Consider the following 16,601-nt stretch of genomic DNA (forward strand, 5'->3'; position numbering starts at 1 on the left):
ACCACCACCACCACCATCAGGCAACTGGACATGCTTTAACCTTGGGCTTGAGATCATGTGAGACTACCGCAGAGCGGTGGCCATCGCATTACATGTGTTCAGTGAGCTTGGTAAATGGAGCTTCTGGCACCTTGTGGGGCTGGTGTGGCTCACAAGAAAGTGGTTCTTAGGGCAAATCAAGTGTTGTTTGTTTGTTTTGTTTCTTTTTAAATATTATATAGAGTATTCTGCCCTCATGTACACCTGCATGCCAGAAGAGGGCACCAGATCTCATTATAGATGGCTGTGAACCACCATGTGGTCGCTGGGAATTGAACTCATGGCCTTTAGAAGAGCAGACAGTGCTCTTAACCTCTGAGCCATCTCTCCAGCCCAAATCAAGTGTTTTTAAGGACTGGCAGCCACGAACAAATGGAGCTATAGGGGACCTGGCCCTGAGTTCCTATGGCCAGAGACAAGATGGCAATGTGGCCCAAAGGCAGACTAAAGGAAAAGGGAGCTGGCAGGGGCCTGAGCAGTGTGCAGCCTCTCCCTGGGATAGCCCATTAGTCCCGGGGAGTCCAGCCTCTCTCCCTGGGATAGCCCATTAGTCCCGGGGAGTCCAGCCTCTCTCCCTGGGATAGCCCATTAGTCCCGGGGAGTCCAGCCTCTCTCCTTGGGATAGCCCAGACAGTACTAGCTGCTCCCTCTTCTCGCTGGACAGGCTGGACGTGCACATCCAGGTAGAGAGTAAAGCAGGGTGGCCTGACCACGGCACCTTAGACTCCCAAGATTACTCTCAAGTCACCACTCAGCTGCCCTCTCAAACACTAGTCAGAACTAGACCCTTGGATACGCAAACAAAAGCTTTCTTTTGTCAGGAGGCATGGCCCCAATATTTCTGGGGACATGACCTGCCTGTATCTATAGTCCTCGTTAGCCTAAAGATGAGGGTACGAAGATTTTGGGGCTGTTTCCTGCCACTTACAGATACACAAGCAGCTGGTTGTAAAGCAGTTGGTCACCTCAAGTCTGGCCAGGGACTGTCTCGGGTTAGGTAAAAGCAGATACTTCTATTGGCTCAATCCTGGGTACTCACTGCCCCCCACCTACTCATGACTTTATAAAGTTTAAAGACTCAAAGGACTGCTTGTCCATCCCCATGCCAGCAGCCACGGTTGGATAGAGCTCTAGCTGCTGCTAATCCCACTCCGAGGCTACGCATGGTTACAGCAGGTCACTCTGCAGCTCTTCAGTGTGGACTATACAAATACACATGGGACACCTTAAGAAAATCAATGGCTTTATTTTTCCTCCATCCAGAGTAGTTATGGCAGGTCACTCTACATTTCTTCAGTATAGAGTATTCAAATACACATGGGACACCTTAAGAAAATCAATGGCTTTATTTTTCCTCCATCCAGAGCAGTTATGGTAGGTCACTCTACATTTCTTCAGTATAGAGTATACAAATATACATGGAATACCTTAAGAAAATCAATAGCTTTATTTTTCCTCAATACACAATTAGAAAATTAGTCTGAGAAACGATTTTGTGAAGTAGAGTATGTACAAACCCGAGGCGTGCAGGAGGGAAGCGGCTGCCTAGGGCCTGCCCAGCAGCGGAGAGGCCAGGTCTTTGATGGTTCTGGAGTTCAGCTGAGGGATCGTGCTGATCTTCAGGAGTCTGCTGCTGGCGTACTTGTTCTTGACAGCCTACAGACGTCAGCGGTGGTTACATGCGTTTCAGGGCCTCCCGGCACCCCTAGTCTATCCCACAAGTGTGAAGGCTGGCTGGGACTGCCCTCTCTCCCCAGAACACCCGCACCAGGCTTGTCCTCCAACCCTGCTGGTCACTAGACAGCTGGGGAAATAGTTTTCAAGATCTGAGAAATGAGCTGGAAAGATGGCTCAGAGCGTTAGGGCTACTGTTCCCAAAGGTCCTGAGTTTAATTCCCAGCAACCACATGATGGCTCACAACCACCTACAATCAGATCTGGTGCCCTCTTCTGGCCTGCAAGTATAGGCAGAGCACTGTATACATAATAAAGAAACCTTTTTTAAAAATCTGAAAAACAAGGCCTCTTAGGAGCTCTCTCATTGGTAAGTGCTACTGGGAAGGGCAGCACAAACTGGAAAAAAGGGGCTGGAGACATGGCTCTGTGGCTAAGAGCACTGGCGGCTCCTCCAAAGGACCTGAGTTCAATTCCCAGCACCCACAACCATGTGTAACTCCAGGCCTAGGGACTTGCACTGTCTTCTGCCTGTACAGGCACCTGGCACATATGTGAGATGCGTGCAAAACACCCACATATGTGTGGCAACTAGTTCAAATCCCAGCCACCGTGCCTCCACAGGTCAGAGTCACATCAAAAGTACATGTTCTCAAGCAGATCATGTGGTGAGGACACAAATGCTTTGTCCTCTGTCACTGACCCTCAGGGGTAGTCTGATACTTGGTCCCACAGGCACAGGGCACCCCAAGCTTTCCCCTCACAGGTCCCTCCCTTCTCCATGTTTGTCCACTAGGACCTTAGAGGCTGAGGAACACCACGGAAGCATGAGGCTATCATAGGGGAACAGCTTCCCTGCCTGCTGACGAGCGTGGGAACCATGGGCTGGCGGAGCACACTGACCGTAGCTAGGACATGCTAACCAATCAGTACAGTGCACTCCTAAGACACAGAGTGCCTGCTAGCAAAACCCTGCCCCAGCCCAGAGTCGGATGGTCCCGAGCTCAGCACTCACAATGAACTTGGTGAGGTTCTCATTGACTTTCACCACGTTCTTGGCCATGTGCTGCATGACTTCCAGGACCTCACTCTCCGTGTACCCTGTGTAATACTGCTGCTTTAAATTCTGAAATGCAAACAGGAGACATGAGGGAATGCCGCCTTCCCTTCAGGAGAGCACATCTGCGTATCACAGTAATAACAGACAGCCATGACAGAGCCGTGACAAAGCACATGCCTAGCGTGTACGAGGGCCTGGGTTCAGTCCCCAGTACTACTAAAATAAAAATATAAAGCAGTAGGTAGATTCTTACCTTGTGAAACTCAGTCCAGCCTAACTGCTTCCCAGCACATATGGCACAGCTCTGTCCCTGCGGCAGGGCTAGCGACAGAGCGGCAAGAGGCTCCTAGTTCTAGCCTACCAGGTGCTCATGGCAGGTTTGAAAGTTGTACAGGTCTGGAGGGCGCAACAAGCACACTTCCACCCCTTGCTGGAAGCCGGGACGGAGCAGGACACATACACAGTGTCCACCCCCTCCCAGGCGGACGCTGCCTCGCAGCAGGTGGGCAGTGCTAGTCTAACACATTCAGGGCTGAGGGGTGGCTCAGTGCGTGCCACAGGACCCCGAGGGCAGCGCCTTCCTTCCACTCACCCATTTCCCTTGGCCCAGCACCTTCTGAGCCAGGCAGGAAGCGGCAGCCGCAACCTGCGAAGGATGATAATGCACCATGTCATAGTCCGCGAGCGTCAGCTCCATCAGATACTTGGCTAAAGTGTGCTGTTCCACGTCAACCTAGGAGAGAGCAGTACCGTGAGCGTCCGATGGAAGCGGAGGCGACCTAGGAACTCGGCCCACGTCGCCCCCGCCGTCTCAGGAACACAATGGTGAGTACCAACACCTCTCTAAAGCAGCTTTCTCTTAGAGCAGCGGTCCTCAGCCTTCCTGATGCTGGGGCCCTTTAATACAGCTCCTTGTGTTGTGGGGACCCCAACCATAAAAGTATTTTCTTTCTTTCTTTTTGTTTTTTTGAGACAGGGTTTCTCTGTGTAGCCCTGGCTGTCCTGGAGGTGCTTTGTAGACCAGGCTGGCCTTGAATTCAGAGATCAACCTGCCTCTGCCTCCCGAGTGCTGGGATTAAAGGCGTGCGCCACCACGCCTGGCCCCATAAAATATTTTCATTGCTACTTTATGACTGTAATCTTGTTTCTGTTATGAACCATAATGCAAATATCTGATATGCAGGTGGTCTTAAGTGACCTCTGTGAAGGGGTTGTTTGAACCCCAAAGGGGTTGTGACCCACAGGTTGAGAACCACTGTCCTATGTTTTGGGGTGAGACTCAGCACAAGTCAACCTCCCCACAGAGATGGTGGCTGGCACTCACCTCTCCGGCTTTTGAGGCTCGCCTTAGGAAGTGGAGTGGCAAAGGCCGGCCCAACTCGAATTTCAGCTCTTTCAAAATTAGAGTCTCCATTTCTCGGATTTGGGAACTGGTGTAAGCATTGTCTGTGATATAAACAAAGTCTTCGATATTTGGAGAAAACATCTCCTCATATTTGGAAGCCAAGAGCAGAGCTGTGATCCCAACCAGCTGCAGCTTCTTCCGGCAGACCGGCTGAGCCTAATTGAAAACAACAGAGCCAGTCACCACTGGCCAGGGTGGACCCAGGAGACCTGAGCCATTGGGGCTAACCACTGTTACTGTAGTAACTACGCTGAGCACAGTGATAAGACTCCAGTATGCACTGTCTCAGTGGGCCCTCCCCCAAACCCTCAAAGGGTAATTTTTACAACAGGTGACCTGACACCAGAGATTCAGGTATCAGTCCCAAGTGTCCACAGCAGCCTTGACCTGTACTCAGAATGCTCTGTAGAGAGATAAGTCACCACAAAAAGAACTAAACGACAAGCTGAAATAATCCCTGCGCTAAGTGCACCCACCAGCCACCGTGAAGAACCTCTTACCAATTAACCCTAACAACACACGCACACAATCTCTCACTGATGCTTCAGAGTTGGGGAGAGACCTCAATGCACTACAGTGTTTAAGAGTCGCACGCCTTTAATCCCAGCACTCGGAAGGCAGAGGCAGGTGGATCTTTGTGAGTTCGAGGCCAGCCTGGTCTACAAAGAAGTCCAGTCCAGGACAGCCAAGGCTACACAGAGAGACCCTGTCCTGAAAAACCAAAAGAGAAAAAAAAAAGTCTGCTTTAACCTTCCTAAAACAGGGTTGGTGAGACAGCTCAGCAGCAAAGTCTGGACGGTGGCCAGCCCTGGTCCTGAGCTCAAGCTCTGAGTCCACAAAGTGAGCCCCCAACTCCCCAAAGCTGTCTTCTAACCTAGGTAAATGGAAACAACTACTCTTTAAAAAAAAAAAAAGATTTATGTATTTATTATTTCTGCACACATGTGAGCCAGCAGGCCAGAAGAGGGCACCAGGTCTCATTATAGATGGTTGTGAGCCACCACGTGGTTGCTGGGAATTGAACTCAAGACCTTTGGAAGAGCAGCTAGTGCTCTTAACCTCTGAGCCATCTCTCCAGCCCAAATGTAAACTTCTTAAAACAACAGGTGAGGTAGGACAGAGACACATCTCAGTGGGTAAAGGAGCATGCTGCCAAGCCTGATGACCCGAGGTCAGTCCCAGGAACCCACACGGCAGAGCTGCGAACGACCGCCCTGCACCCGTGTGCTATGGAACACCCATGCCCAAACATACATAAGTAAAAGCGTGGGTTGTTCTAAAGTTTTTGGTTTTAACTAGAACTTTGCTTTTCTTGCTTCTGCTTTCATTATTGAGGTCTACATAAAATTTTGCTGCATTTTGCTGCCCAGTGAGTATAACGCCAGGATCTGGAGTTATCTCCCAGCCACTAATGTGAGTGGTAACTGTCACCACAGTCCCTGAGCATTGGCTTAACTCAGTCCTCGTGTGCAAAGCTGCTGCTATGGACGACATGCTCGGTCTTCGTTGTCTGGCGTCTCAGGGCTGGGTGGAGCTCAGTGGTAGAGTGGCTTGCGGGCTCCACCGGCACCGCGGGGAGGTGAAAGAATGCACCTGACGCCGCTTCTACCCACCCCACAGCTGATAATACGCAAAGGCATCTATGTCTCAGCCACTCCGTGCGCCTCTTCCCACAGAGCCTCAGTCTGCCCCACGCAAGCACCTGCTCTTTGTTTTTGGAAGAATTTGGCGTCCTCTCATTTCTATAGTGACCCGTTGGCATGCTGACTAGAAACCACTAGTGAGCTGATGCTCTCGCTCAGCTCATTCTGAGAGAAGGAAATACTGACGCCAAAGAGGACAGATGTTGAAGACGGGGTGGACAGGCTAGAACGACAGCATGGGAGGCATGGGGGCTGCGGCTCACGTCTGTGCCGGGCGGTAGTGTATTTTCCCTAGTAAAGGACTGCAGCTATCAGGACCCATTGAACAAAAAGCAAAAGCCCTAAACCCAACATGCTCCGAAATCCTAACCGTTTACACTGTTGCCATGACACCCATGTGTGAAAGCTGCAGTCAAAACATAAGCATATGAGAATGAGTGTGTAAGAGGCACGTGCACCTACCGGGACCTCAGGGTTAGACACAGGGCCTGTCCCCAAGACACTTCCATTTTCTATGTGCAAATCAAATCAAATTAAAAAAAAATATATAGCCAGGCGTGGTGGCCCATGTCTGTGATCCCCACACTCAGGAGGCAGAGGCAGGTGGATCTCTGTAGTTAAAGGTCAGCCTGGTCTACAACGTGAGTATAGGACAGCCAAGGCTGTTACAGAGAAACCTTGTCTTAAAAAACAAAACAAGGGCTGGAGAGACGGCACCAACTGCTCTTCCAGAGGTCCTGAGTTCGAGTCCCAGCAAGCACATGGGGGCTTACAACCATCTGTAATGGAATCTGATCCCCTCTTCTGGTGTGTGTGAACACAGAGCAGTCATACACATACACATAAAATAAATGTTAAAAAAATTATAGGAAAACAAAAATTTTTAAAAATGTTTATGTTCGAAAAAAAAAAAAAGATTCTGGTCTCAAGCACTTGAGGAAAGGGTACTACTACTGCCTGCTGCTGCTCCTCCTCCTGCTGCTGCTCTTCCTGCTTCTGCTTCTCCTGCTCCTCCCGCTGCTCCTCCTCCTGCTGCTGCTCCTCCTGCTTCTGCTTCTCCTGCTCCTGTTCCTCCTCTCCTTCCTCCTGCTGCTGCTCCTCCTGCTTCTGCTTCTCCTGCTCCTCCTGCTGCTGCTCCTCCTCCTGCTGCTGCTGCTCCTGCTTCTGCTTCTCCTGCTCCTCCTCCTGGTCTTGCTTCTCCTCCTGCTTCTGCTTCTCCTGCTGCTCCTCCTCCTCCTGCTGCACCTCCTGCTGCTGCTCTTCCTCCTCCTGCTCCTCCTCCCCTTCCTCCTGCTCCTGTTACTCCTCCTCCTGGTCCTGCTGCTCCTCCTGCTGCTCCTCCTGCTCCTCCTCTTGCTGCTGCTCCTCCTGTTCCTGCTCTTGTTCCTGCTCCTCCTCCTGCTGCTCCTGCTCCTCTTGCTGCTTCTGCTCCTCCTCTTTCTGCTTCTCCTCCTGCTGCTGCTCCTCCTCCCCTTCCTCCTGCTACTCCTCCTGGTCCTCCTGCTGCTGCTCTTCCTCCTGCTCCTCCTCCTCCTCCTACTCCTCTTCCTGCTGCTGCTCCTCCTGCTCCTCTTCCTGATGCTCCTTCTACTACTTCTCCTCCTGCTCCTGCTGCTCTTGCTCCTCTTCCTACTGCTGCTCCTCCTCCTCCTTCTGCTGCTCCTACTCCTGCTGCTCCTCCTGCTCCCGCTGTTCCTCCTGCTGCTCCTCCTCCCCCTACTGATCCTACTGCTCCTCTTGCTGCTGCTCCTCCTCCTACTCCTGCTGCTCCTCCTCCTCCTGTTGCACTTACCTGTAGGAAACGGTCCATGACGGCGATACACATGTACAGAGTTTCCTGCAGAAGTCGGAACTTGGAATGGACCTGGACCAGCCAGTCCACCAGGATTGCGCGCATACGGCCATTTATATCCCTTCCATCCAGGAAGTGTGGGTTGATGGACTGCAGGAGCTGTTGGTGGAATTCAGCAGTATAACAAGTTGACATCCTTTCCTCCTCCTCCCTGCTAAGTCCACACTGCTCGTGCAACCCAGACATCAGGGCCCGCCCACCTCGAGCTGCCTGAGATACTGGTAGATGTCCTTCACATAGTCACTGCAGAGCTGAGGGCTCCCGCCATCCTCACTGTCTATGTCCTCAATCTTGCAGAGCAAAGCATCAGAGAAAGCTTGGCAGAGACTCTCCTCCTTCATGGAGGCATCTTCAGGGGCAGGCAAAGGGTCCTGTGCCAGCAAGTGGAAGACTTTATTAGTGCGCGGCTAGAGGGCAGATAACCTGCATCCTACAGTGCTGACACAGCATGCGGCTTCTTTTCTGTCTCCTGGTACAGTCAGCTAGCTTCATTCACACTTACATGAGGCCTCACACAGTAGCACCTCAGGGATGGATGCGAACAACCACTGGGCTCAGAGACACTGGAATTGATGGCATTCCTGGCAGCAACCTCTCCTGCGTTGTGTTTTATCTACCCCACTGCTTCCTTCTAAATTAAGCCTCTGGCAAGCAGGAAGCAGAAGGGTGTGCTCCAGTCTGGATAAAGCAGGAAGATACAAACACCTGGCAAGAGCTGGGCGTGGTGGCGCACGCCTGTGATCCAAGCACTCAGGAGGCAGAGGCAGGTGGATGTCTGTGAGTTCGAGGCCAGCCTGGTCTACAGAGTGAGTCCTGGACAGCCAAGTCTACACAGAGAAACCCTGTCTCAGAAAATCAAAACAACAACAACAAAAAAATCCAACCAACAAACAAAAAACCCCAAAGACTTAGCAAGGATGTAGTCCTGTACTTTACTTCTGCTGATAGGGTGGTTATTTATAAAACTCACACAATTAAAAAGTTATGCAGCTCAAATAATTCATAGTGAAGTATAAATAAACCAATATTTGAAAAAGAGCAAGTGGCCCTTTTCGAAGTGCCCAACAGGACTTCTAGACCATAAAGAATCCACACTAAGGCAAACCACACAGAACTAGAGCACAGTTGGTGAGACCCAGCAGGTGTAAAAGCTGGTGTGCCTGCCTACTCAGGCCTGCAGGCTCAGCACTGGGAGGCTTGGAGCTAGACTCTAGCCTGAGCGATAGAGCGATAGAGTTCCAGGGTAATCTTGGCTAGAGGGAGAACATGAGTCCAAAATAGCAAAAATTAAAGCAAAACTACACAGGTTTTGCTTCTCCATTTTAGTTGAATATCGACAATTCCTGAAACTAAGTCCTTTGGTCCCAGAGCCAAAGCCACTTGCTTTTCTAGATTCCTGCCCACCCAGCACCAACTCGGCAATCACTGCAAACCAAAAGGGAGGAATTTACCAGTGTGGTTGGGTACACCTTTAAACCCAGCACTCAGGAGGCAGAGGCAGGCGGATCACTGCAAGTTCGAGGCCAGCCTGGTCTGCAAAGTGAGTCTAGGACAGCAAAGGCTACACAGAGAAACCCTGTCTTGAAAAACCAAAAACCAAAACAAAACAAAAAACCCCTTCACAACAGACTAAGAAAGAAGCCTATCGGTTGTCAGGGACGACTAAAAGTGCAGTCAGAAGCTGAGGATGTGCCATCTGCCTTAACTCAGGGGCCTCTTATTTGGAGGGGTGAAGGCCTTGGTGGGGAGTGAGGCCCCAGAGTCTAGCCAGCAGCCAGCCAGCCAGCAGCAGGCAGAAGGCGCAAGCGCAGTGAGCTTCAGGTTTGCAGGTGGCTACAGTGCTGACTTGCTCAGTGTTCTTTTCCTGACAGGGTTTTGCTGTGTAGCACCAGGCTGTCCTGGCCCTTCCACTCCTACTGCCTCAGCCTCAGTGCTGGGCTACAGAAGGACAGCCACGCTCAGCAACCTACTGGACTTAGGGTAGAAAAGTGCAGAAAAGAACAGATGAACTTGTCTCAGTGAACAAGCACTGGGGTCACTCAGCACGGCCGCGGTGCAAGCAGAGCCTATACTGTGACTAGCTTCAGGAACGCAGCACCTGACGCCAGGAGGCTTGTCTCTGTGCACTCTGGCTCCCTGCCTCCTGCCTTATGGATACTTCTTGTGAATTTTACTCCTTTTATTTAAAAAACTGAGAGCACTCTGCTTATTTTCCTTTCACTTGCAGTTTCCTTCCCTCCTCCTTCCCTCCCTCCCTCCCTCCTTCCCTCCCTTCCTCCCTCCTTCCCTCCCTTCTCTCCTTCCTATGGAGACAGGTGTCATGTAGCCCAGGCTGACGTTGAACTCCGTGACCTTAACCTGATCCTCTATCCCTACCCTCTCGGTGCTGGGGCATATGCCACCACACACTGTTTTTGTTTTTTGGTTGTTTATTGTTGTTGTTGTTTTTTTTGAGACAGGGTTTCTCTGTGTAGCCTTGGCTGTCCTAGACTCATTTTGTAGACCAGGCTGGCCCTGAACTCACAGAGATCGCCTGTCTCTGCCTCCCGAGTGCTGGGATTAAAGGCGTGTACCAGCACACTCGGCTCACATGCTATTTTTGTAATGCAGTGGATGGAGTGGACTGCCCAAGCAGACCCCTGGCTTCCTGGCATGCCTGGACCCTGCTTGCTCGCCCAGTGCAGAGCAAAACCCTTCTTCCCTCAAATTATTCAGTATTTATCAAAGCCTTATAACTCAAAACAAACAAATAAGCAAACAAACAATGGACTCCCCCCCCCCCCCAAATGCTGTGTGATGAATACTATGAATGCCGAATTAAGTCAGCCATTTGAGAAGCAGCTACCTGGTCCACACAGTAAGAAGGTTTGCACAGCTAGGATTCTGGGAATAGCTGCTTCCACGGACATATGGGTCAATAGCTTTCCAGGGAAGTTCCTAGAACCCATGTTCCACTGGGGTGTGCACAAGCAGAGACTGCAAAGCAGGGCAGGTAACAGCCACTGCTAGGCAAGAAGAGGGCTCTCCTGCCACAGGTGGGGCTCTTCTACCCAGGGTCCTACAGTGTGCCTTCCCACAGAATCCCCACACTGAGATTCTGAGGTCTATGCATCTGACGTGGAGTAACTAACTGTGCCTCAATCCCTGGTACTTCCAAAGGCACAACATCCAGTACATACAAGTAGCATTTTAAAGATTGATTTTTAGTTATGTGGGTGGGTGGGTGGGTAGGGTCTGCACATGAGTGCAGGTGCCACAGAGGCCAGAAGAGGGGCGCTGGTTTAATCCCCTGAAGAGAAGTTATGTGAGCCGCCCAACACCAGTCCCCTGTGAGAGGGGCACCTTAACCGCGGAGGCATCCATCTCTCCAGCCCCTCGGTGTTTTTTACATGGACTGAGAGCTTAGCCCACATTTGTTAGAAAACAGAGGAAAAAGCCATGGAGTCAAGGAAACCAGAAAGAGGGGAGCATTGAAGGTCACAGGAAGAAACAACGCTTTCTTCTATTACTATTACTTTGTTTTGTATTTTGAGACAGGGTTTCTCTGTGCAGCCCTGGCTGTCCAGAAACTCACTCTGTGGACCAGCCTCGCCTCGAACTCACAGAGATCTGCCTGCCTCTGCCTCCCTGAGTGCTGGTTATTAAAAGTGTGCGTCAACACTACTAGCAAGCCTGAAATTTTTAAAACGGAAGTCGATATTAAAAAAAATAAGACTACCACTAATATTTTATACAAATCTATTCTTTTAAGAACAAATCTGGGGCTGGAGAGATGGCTCAGTGGTTAAGAGTGCCACCTGCTCTTCCAGAGGACCTGAGTTCAATTCCCAGCACCCACATGGTAGTTCACAACCATCTGTAATGTGATCTGATACCCTCTCCTGACCTACAGGTGTGCATGCAGGCAGAACCCTGTATACATAATAAATAAATAAATAAATAAATAAATAAATCTTAAAAAAAAAAAGCAAATCTGGTTTTACACAATGTATAAGTGTTATAATAATGATGCTGCCACTTAAAGTTCTAGACATTTTGACATCTTTAGTTGCTGTACAAATTCATATTCACGGGTACATAGAATCTCATGGAATGAGACATTCATTGGCCAGGCATGGCAGCGACACATGCCTATGGTTCCAGTGTTCCGGAGGCCAAGGCAGGGAGACTGCTCTAAGCTTGAGGTCAGCCTGAGCTCTAATACAAGACCCTGAAAGAGAGGTGGGAGGGGGAGAAAGAAGAGAGAATGGTCCTGTCAGATGGTTCGGTGAATAAAGGCACTTGCTGCCACCTTAACCCTGGGACCACATGAGGAAGGAGAACAGCAACTCTGGAAAGTTGTCCTCTGACCCCCAAATGCGCGCGCACACTCTCTCTCTCTCTCTCTCTCTCTCTCTCTCTCTCTCTCTCTCTCTCTCTCTCACACACACACACACTCTCTCTCTCTCTCTCTCTCTCTCACACACACACACACACTCTCTCTCTCTCTCTCTCTCTCTCTCTCTCTCTCACACACACACACACACTCTCTCTCTCTCTCTCTCTCTCTCTCTCTCTCACACACACACACACACACACCAGAGAGAAGAAGTAAGCGAGTACTTGGCACCCAGACAATGTCATCTCATAGTGTGTAAGAGAGCAAGTATACACTTAGAAGACAGGTAAGCCACCAAGTCCCTTCTGACTCTTACATCAGGTGAGCTCGGTCACAGAGGCCACCATTAATCAATGTACTATTGAGGTATTTCCTTATTTTTTACGTGAGTTTTAGACTCAGAACAGTGGACTTCCAGTTGTAAGGAGGGTCATCCCTACTGTGTATTATTTTAATGAAACCCATGAAGTCGGGGCTGGAGAGATGACTCAGTGGTTAAGAGCCCTGGCATCTCTTCCAGAGAACCCAGGCGTGTTCCCAGCACCCACACGGCAGCTCACAACCATCTGTATCTTTAGTTACAGGGGATATGATGTTACTTTTTTGCCCTGAGGGCACCAGACTCAACCAAGGTGCACAGACATATATGCAGGCAAAGTGCGCGCATACATGTAAAATTGAAGGCGCTCCCTGCATGCTGCCCGCCTGGGGCCTCCTACCTTCGGAGCCAGCGTCTCCATCTGCACTGGCTTCACAGAAGCTGTAGGTTTCGGCTGTTTGCTGACATTTGTCACTTTGGCGAGCTGAACCGGTGCTTTGGTGCTCTGAGGTTTCTATGAGGGAGAAGAAGAGTGAGGAGCGAGACGACCAGTGCGGCCCCGAGCAGCGTGGCTCTCCACAAGTCACCTGGCCCTGTTACCTTGGCCACTTGGGTGGCTCTGGTTCTGACTTTATTTCCAATTTCTTCTAAAACTGCCCGCCGAACAGTCACATGGCTCTTAGCTTTAGGATTAGCTCCTGTGTCAATAGTCTTCAAATCACTGGACACCTTAAAACAAAACAACACCACAAGCGACAACAAGCAAACAAAAGAAAAAGCCATTAAACACAGGGAAAATGAAAAATGCCTGCCTATCTAACGTCAGACGCTCCAATTCAGAACTGCTCTAAGAAAGAGGACTATGCGCAAGTCTACTGAGAAGGGGGAAGGTGAGGCTGGAGATGGCTCTCAGCAGCTCAGAGCACTGGCTGCTCCTGCTGTGGACGGCGGTTCAATTCCCAGGCTCCCCACAGCAGCCTACAGCCATCTCCAGGTCCAGGGGATCTGACTTCCTCTTCTGGCCCAGGAGAGCACTGCACACACATGGTGCGCTTTATTTATGCACAACAAAAGCTTCATTTGTTTTGTTTTGTTTTTTTAGACAGGGTTTCTCTGTGGAACTCATTCTGTAGACCAGCCTGACCGATAACTCACAGAGATTCGCCTATCTCTGCCTGCTGAGTGTTTGGATTAAAGGGGTGCGCCACCATGCCCAGCTTTTTTTTTTTAAAGCTTAATTATTTTAAAAGGTTAAAAAATTACATTTTAGGAAATCTAAAAATGCTGTTTGAAATAGCACCCTCAATTAGCACTCACCTACCTTACCTACTGATTTTATAAATTGTTTTGTATTTCAAGCAGTTTTTGCTTTTTGTTTTTTTTCTTTTTGGGGGTTTTTGTTGTTGTTGTTTGGTTTTTTGAGACAGGGTTTCTCTGTGTAGCCTTGGCTGTCCTAGACACACTCAGTAGAACAGGCTGCCCTCAAACTTACAGAGATCCACCTGCCTCTGCCTCCCAAGTGCTGGGGTTACAGTCGTTCAGGCAGTTTTTAAGAGGCGTCAAACATTCACACCTAAATGATTGTTTCTCATAAATAGCCAGTGTATCTTGTTAAGTGATCCTTGTAGGTGAAGTCATTTAGTTAGAAACCTCCCTTCCCAGAGTTTATCTGTAATGATAAAGAGCTTTGATACTAATAGTTAATAACAGGCCCAGGTGTTTAACACTTCTCACCACAGACGTAACGCCAGCTTGGATTAAAATGCCAGCCAGAGAGCAGGAAACAGCACCTACAGAGATGGACCTTCAGAAACACAGCCTTTTACAGCACAGATCTCTCAAATTAATGATATTTACAATGGCAACAGATGGGTAAGAGAACTTTACCTCTCAAATATTAGGAGAGTTATACTTGTATGAAAAGGGGGAAAAATTACTGTCAGTTGACCTTAGTTGTCTATCTAGAATATAGGTAAGAAATAAGACTTGCTATTCATACCCAAAGTTCACACTGTGGTAAGGTAGTAAATATTAACAAGAAAAACACTTCACTTGCTGAGAGTTAAGGAGTCTGTGATCCTAAAAAACAAAACAAAAACAAACCACAAACAAAACAAAACAAAACAAAACAAAAACCACCTCCTAATGGGAACTTTTTAAAAAGCTGACCTATCAGGATAGACCAGATAAAACTGTGACCCCAATAGAAAGTTTAATTATTAAATAACTGGAAAGGACACATTAGACAAGAGTTACTTGCCGGTGGCAGGTCATGAACGCTGACTGTATGTTCAACGTTGTTTAGGACTCTGATCCCAATAGCAAAGCTGCTCAGACTTTACTGCTAACACCCTACGGCTAATTTCAAAAATGTGTTTGAAAGTTAAGTGTCTCGGCCGGTGGCACACACCGTTAATCCCAGCACTCCGGAGGCAGAGGCAGGCTGATCTGAGTTCGAGGCCTACCTGCTCTACAGAATGATTCCAGGACAGCCAAGGAAACACAGAGAAACCCAGTCTTGAGGAACCAGAAAAGAAAGTTCAGTGTCTTGTCAGTAGAAGCCTCGTAAAGAGGAACTGGCGGCTTTTAACTAGCCAGGACAACGGCAGCTGCGTCAGGGCCCGTCCTCTTTTCAACAAAGGGAAAAGCAGACCCAGGTAGAGTTCGAGCCTAAAAATCAGTAATACTTTCATTCTCGAAAAGACAAATGAATTTTGAACTCTCCCCCTCCCCACTCCACTCCACCCAGAACCGTCTGCAATCCTAGGGTCCAAATTTTGGACTCTTCCTATTACACCTGGGTAGGTTTCGTCCTTGTTATTTTTGTTTTGTTTTGCTAAGAGGACAAACCCACACTTCAGTGAACTTGGCCAGGAAGGCAGTCAGTGCGCAGACGCGAAAGGGCAGCTCAACCAAAGTGGAAACGACACCGGCCTGGCTTCCCGGTTCCTCCCGGTCCTCATCCCCAGCGGTGACAGCAATGGAGACCCCACTCCCCGCCGCCAGGCCCCGCCCGCGGCCCCCGGGGTCACCGGGCACAGCAGGGCAGCGTAGCCCGGGCGCACTCACCGTCGGGCGTCGGAGCAGCGCCATGAGGGCCGCCCTGGGAAGAGCCGACGAGGCGCAGCCACCGGGGTCCCCAGCACCGTTGGGCGTCTCAGGGCCTCGCCACTCCCCGCCCACGGCCCGGGCCGCGATTCAAACACCGCGCCGCTCGCGCCCCATTGGGTGGCCGCCCTCGCGGCGCGCGCTCCCCATTGGCTAAGGCCTGGAGGCCTTTCTGCACGCTGATTGGCTGTCTTGTGTTTGCTTGTCATGGCAACCAGCGATGCCGCAGGGCTTTGCTGTTGTCCTTGCCTACTGCTTTTTTTTTTTTTTTTTTTTAAATCCTAGTCCCCGAGATAAAAAAAGTTTTCTTCTCACTGGGTTATAATCCGAATTTTGGCAAAACACAACAAATCAGTCATCCACGTACAGATGTCTTCAGCAGTTTGTTCTGGGCGGGTAGAATTGTATTCTAGAGAGAACATTCTGGAAGTGCTACTTTTGATCTTGTTTCCTCTTCCGGAAACCTCCACTTGGGAGTTTGGATAGGGTTGGTCTGGAGAATGGAGCCATTGTCTCCAGGTCGTTCAGGGCTACGAGGTGACTGGGAATCGAACATGCACGGCCTTCCCAAAACAACAGATCCCTAGCAGAGTCACAAATCAAGCTAAAAGTGACTTGTGTGAGTCCCAGCACAATACAGCCGGTCTCACAAAGTATTTGTCAAATGACTATGTGACGTGTACAAGGTTTCACAAGGAGGGCTGGAGAGGTGGCTCAGAGGTTAAGAGCACTGGCTGCTCTTCCAGAGGTCCTGAGTTAATATCCAGCAACCACAAGAGGCTCACCGACATCTATATGTGATCTAGTGCCCTCTTCTGGCCTGCAGGTGTGCATGCGGACAGAGCACTCATACATATAAATTTAAAACAAAACAAAGTTCCAAAAGAAAAATAAAGTGTATCCCAAGTCGTGAACAGTGAGAGGAGAGGTCATCCTGGGGAAACCAAGGTGGTGATCAAGACAGAAGGTGGCTTAAGAGGAAGCCGTTGCTTAGTGGGATGATGCATGTGCAAAGCCCTGAAGATGTGGTCCCCAGGACAGAGAGGTCAACACAACACAGAAAATGGTCCAGTGCGCAAAGGCAGTGGATCGATTTAAGATGATCAGGCTCCATGTGACACTT

The 16,601-nt window shown here is 49.7% G+C and overlaps 1 protein-coding gene across 2 annotated transcripts; it reads right to left on the reverse strand.

Annotated features, from left to right (window-relative positions):
* Positions 1-1,370: 1,370 nt before the first annotated feature.
* CCNB2 (cyclin B2) lies at positions 1,371-15,616 on the reverse strand. 2 transcript variants are annotated; one of them, XM_084783428.1, is made up of 9 exons: positions 15,440-15,615; positions 12,971-13,099; positions 12,771-12,884; positions 7,874-8,044; positions 7,614-7,772; positions 4,098-4,334; positions 3,366-3,506; positions 2,729-2,839; positions 1,371-1,695 (listed from the first exon to the last, which is right to left on the reverse strand). In XM_084783428.1, the coding sequence occupies exons 1-9, from the start codon at positions 15,461-15,463 to the stop codon at positions 1,585-1,587; spliced, it is 1,197 nt and encodes a 398-aa protein (XP_084639554.1). In that variant the 5' UTR covers positions 15,464-15,615; the 3' UTR covers positions 1,371-1,584. The 2 variants fall into 2 exon arrangements, with proteins under 2 accessions (XP_084639554.1, XP_084639555.1); XM_084783429.1 differs by lacking the exon at positions 4,098-4,334 and having other exon boundaries at positions 15,440-15,616.
* Between the last annotated feature and the right edge of the window lie 985 nt (positions 15,617-16,601).

This window comes from Acomys minous, assembly GCF_964271855.1.
Source record: "Acomys minous genome assembly, chromosome: 5".
NCBI classification, from domain to species: domain Eukaryota; kingdom Metazoa; phylum Chordata; class Mammalia; order Rodentia; family Muridae; genus Acomys; species Acomys minous.

Excerpts from the sequence above, each read along its gene's own strand:
- CCNB2 (XM_084783428.1), bottom strand. The coding sequence starts at position 15,463 with ATGGCGCTGCTCCGACGCCCGACG. Across the intron at positions 3,507-4,097 it reads GAGCCTCAAAAGCCGGAGAG|GTTGACGTGGAACAGCACAC; the intron begins GTGAGTGCCAGC and ends GCTCTCTCCTAG. Across the intron at positions 2,840-3,365 it reads TGCTGGGCCAAGGGAAATGG|AATTTAAAGCAGCAGTATTA; the intron begins GTGAGTGGAAGG and ends TTTGCATTTCAG.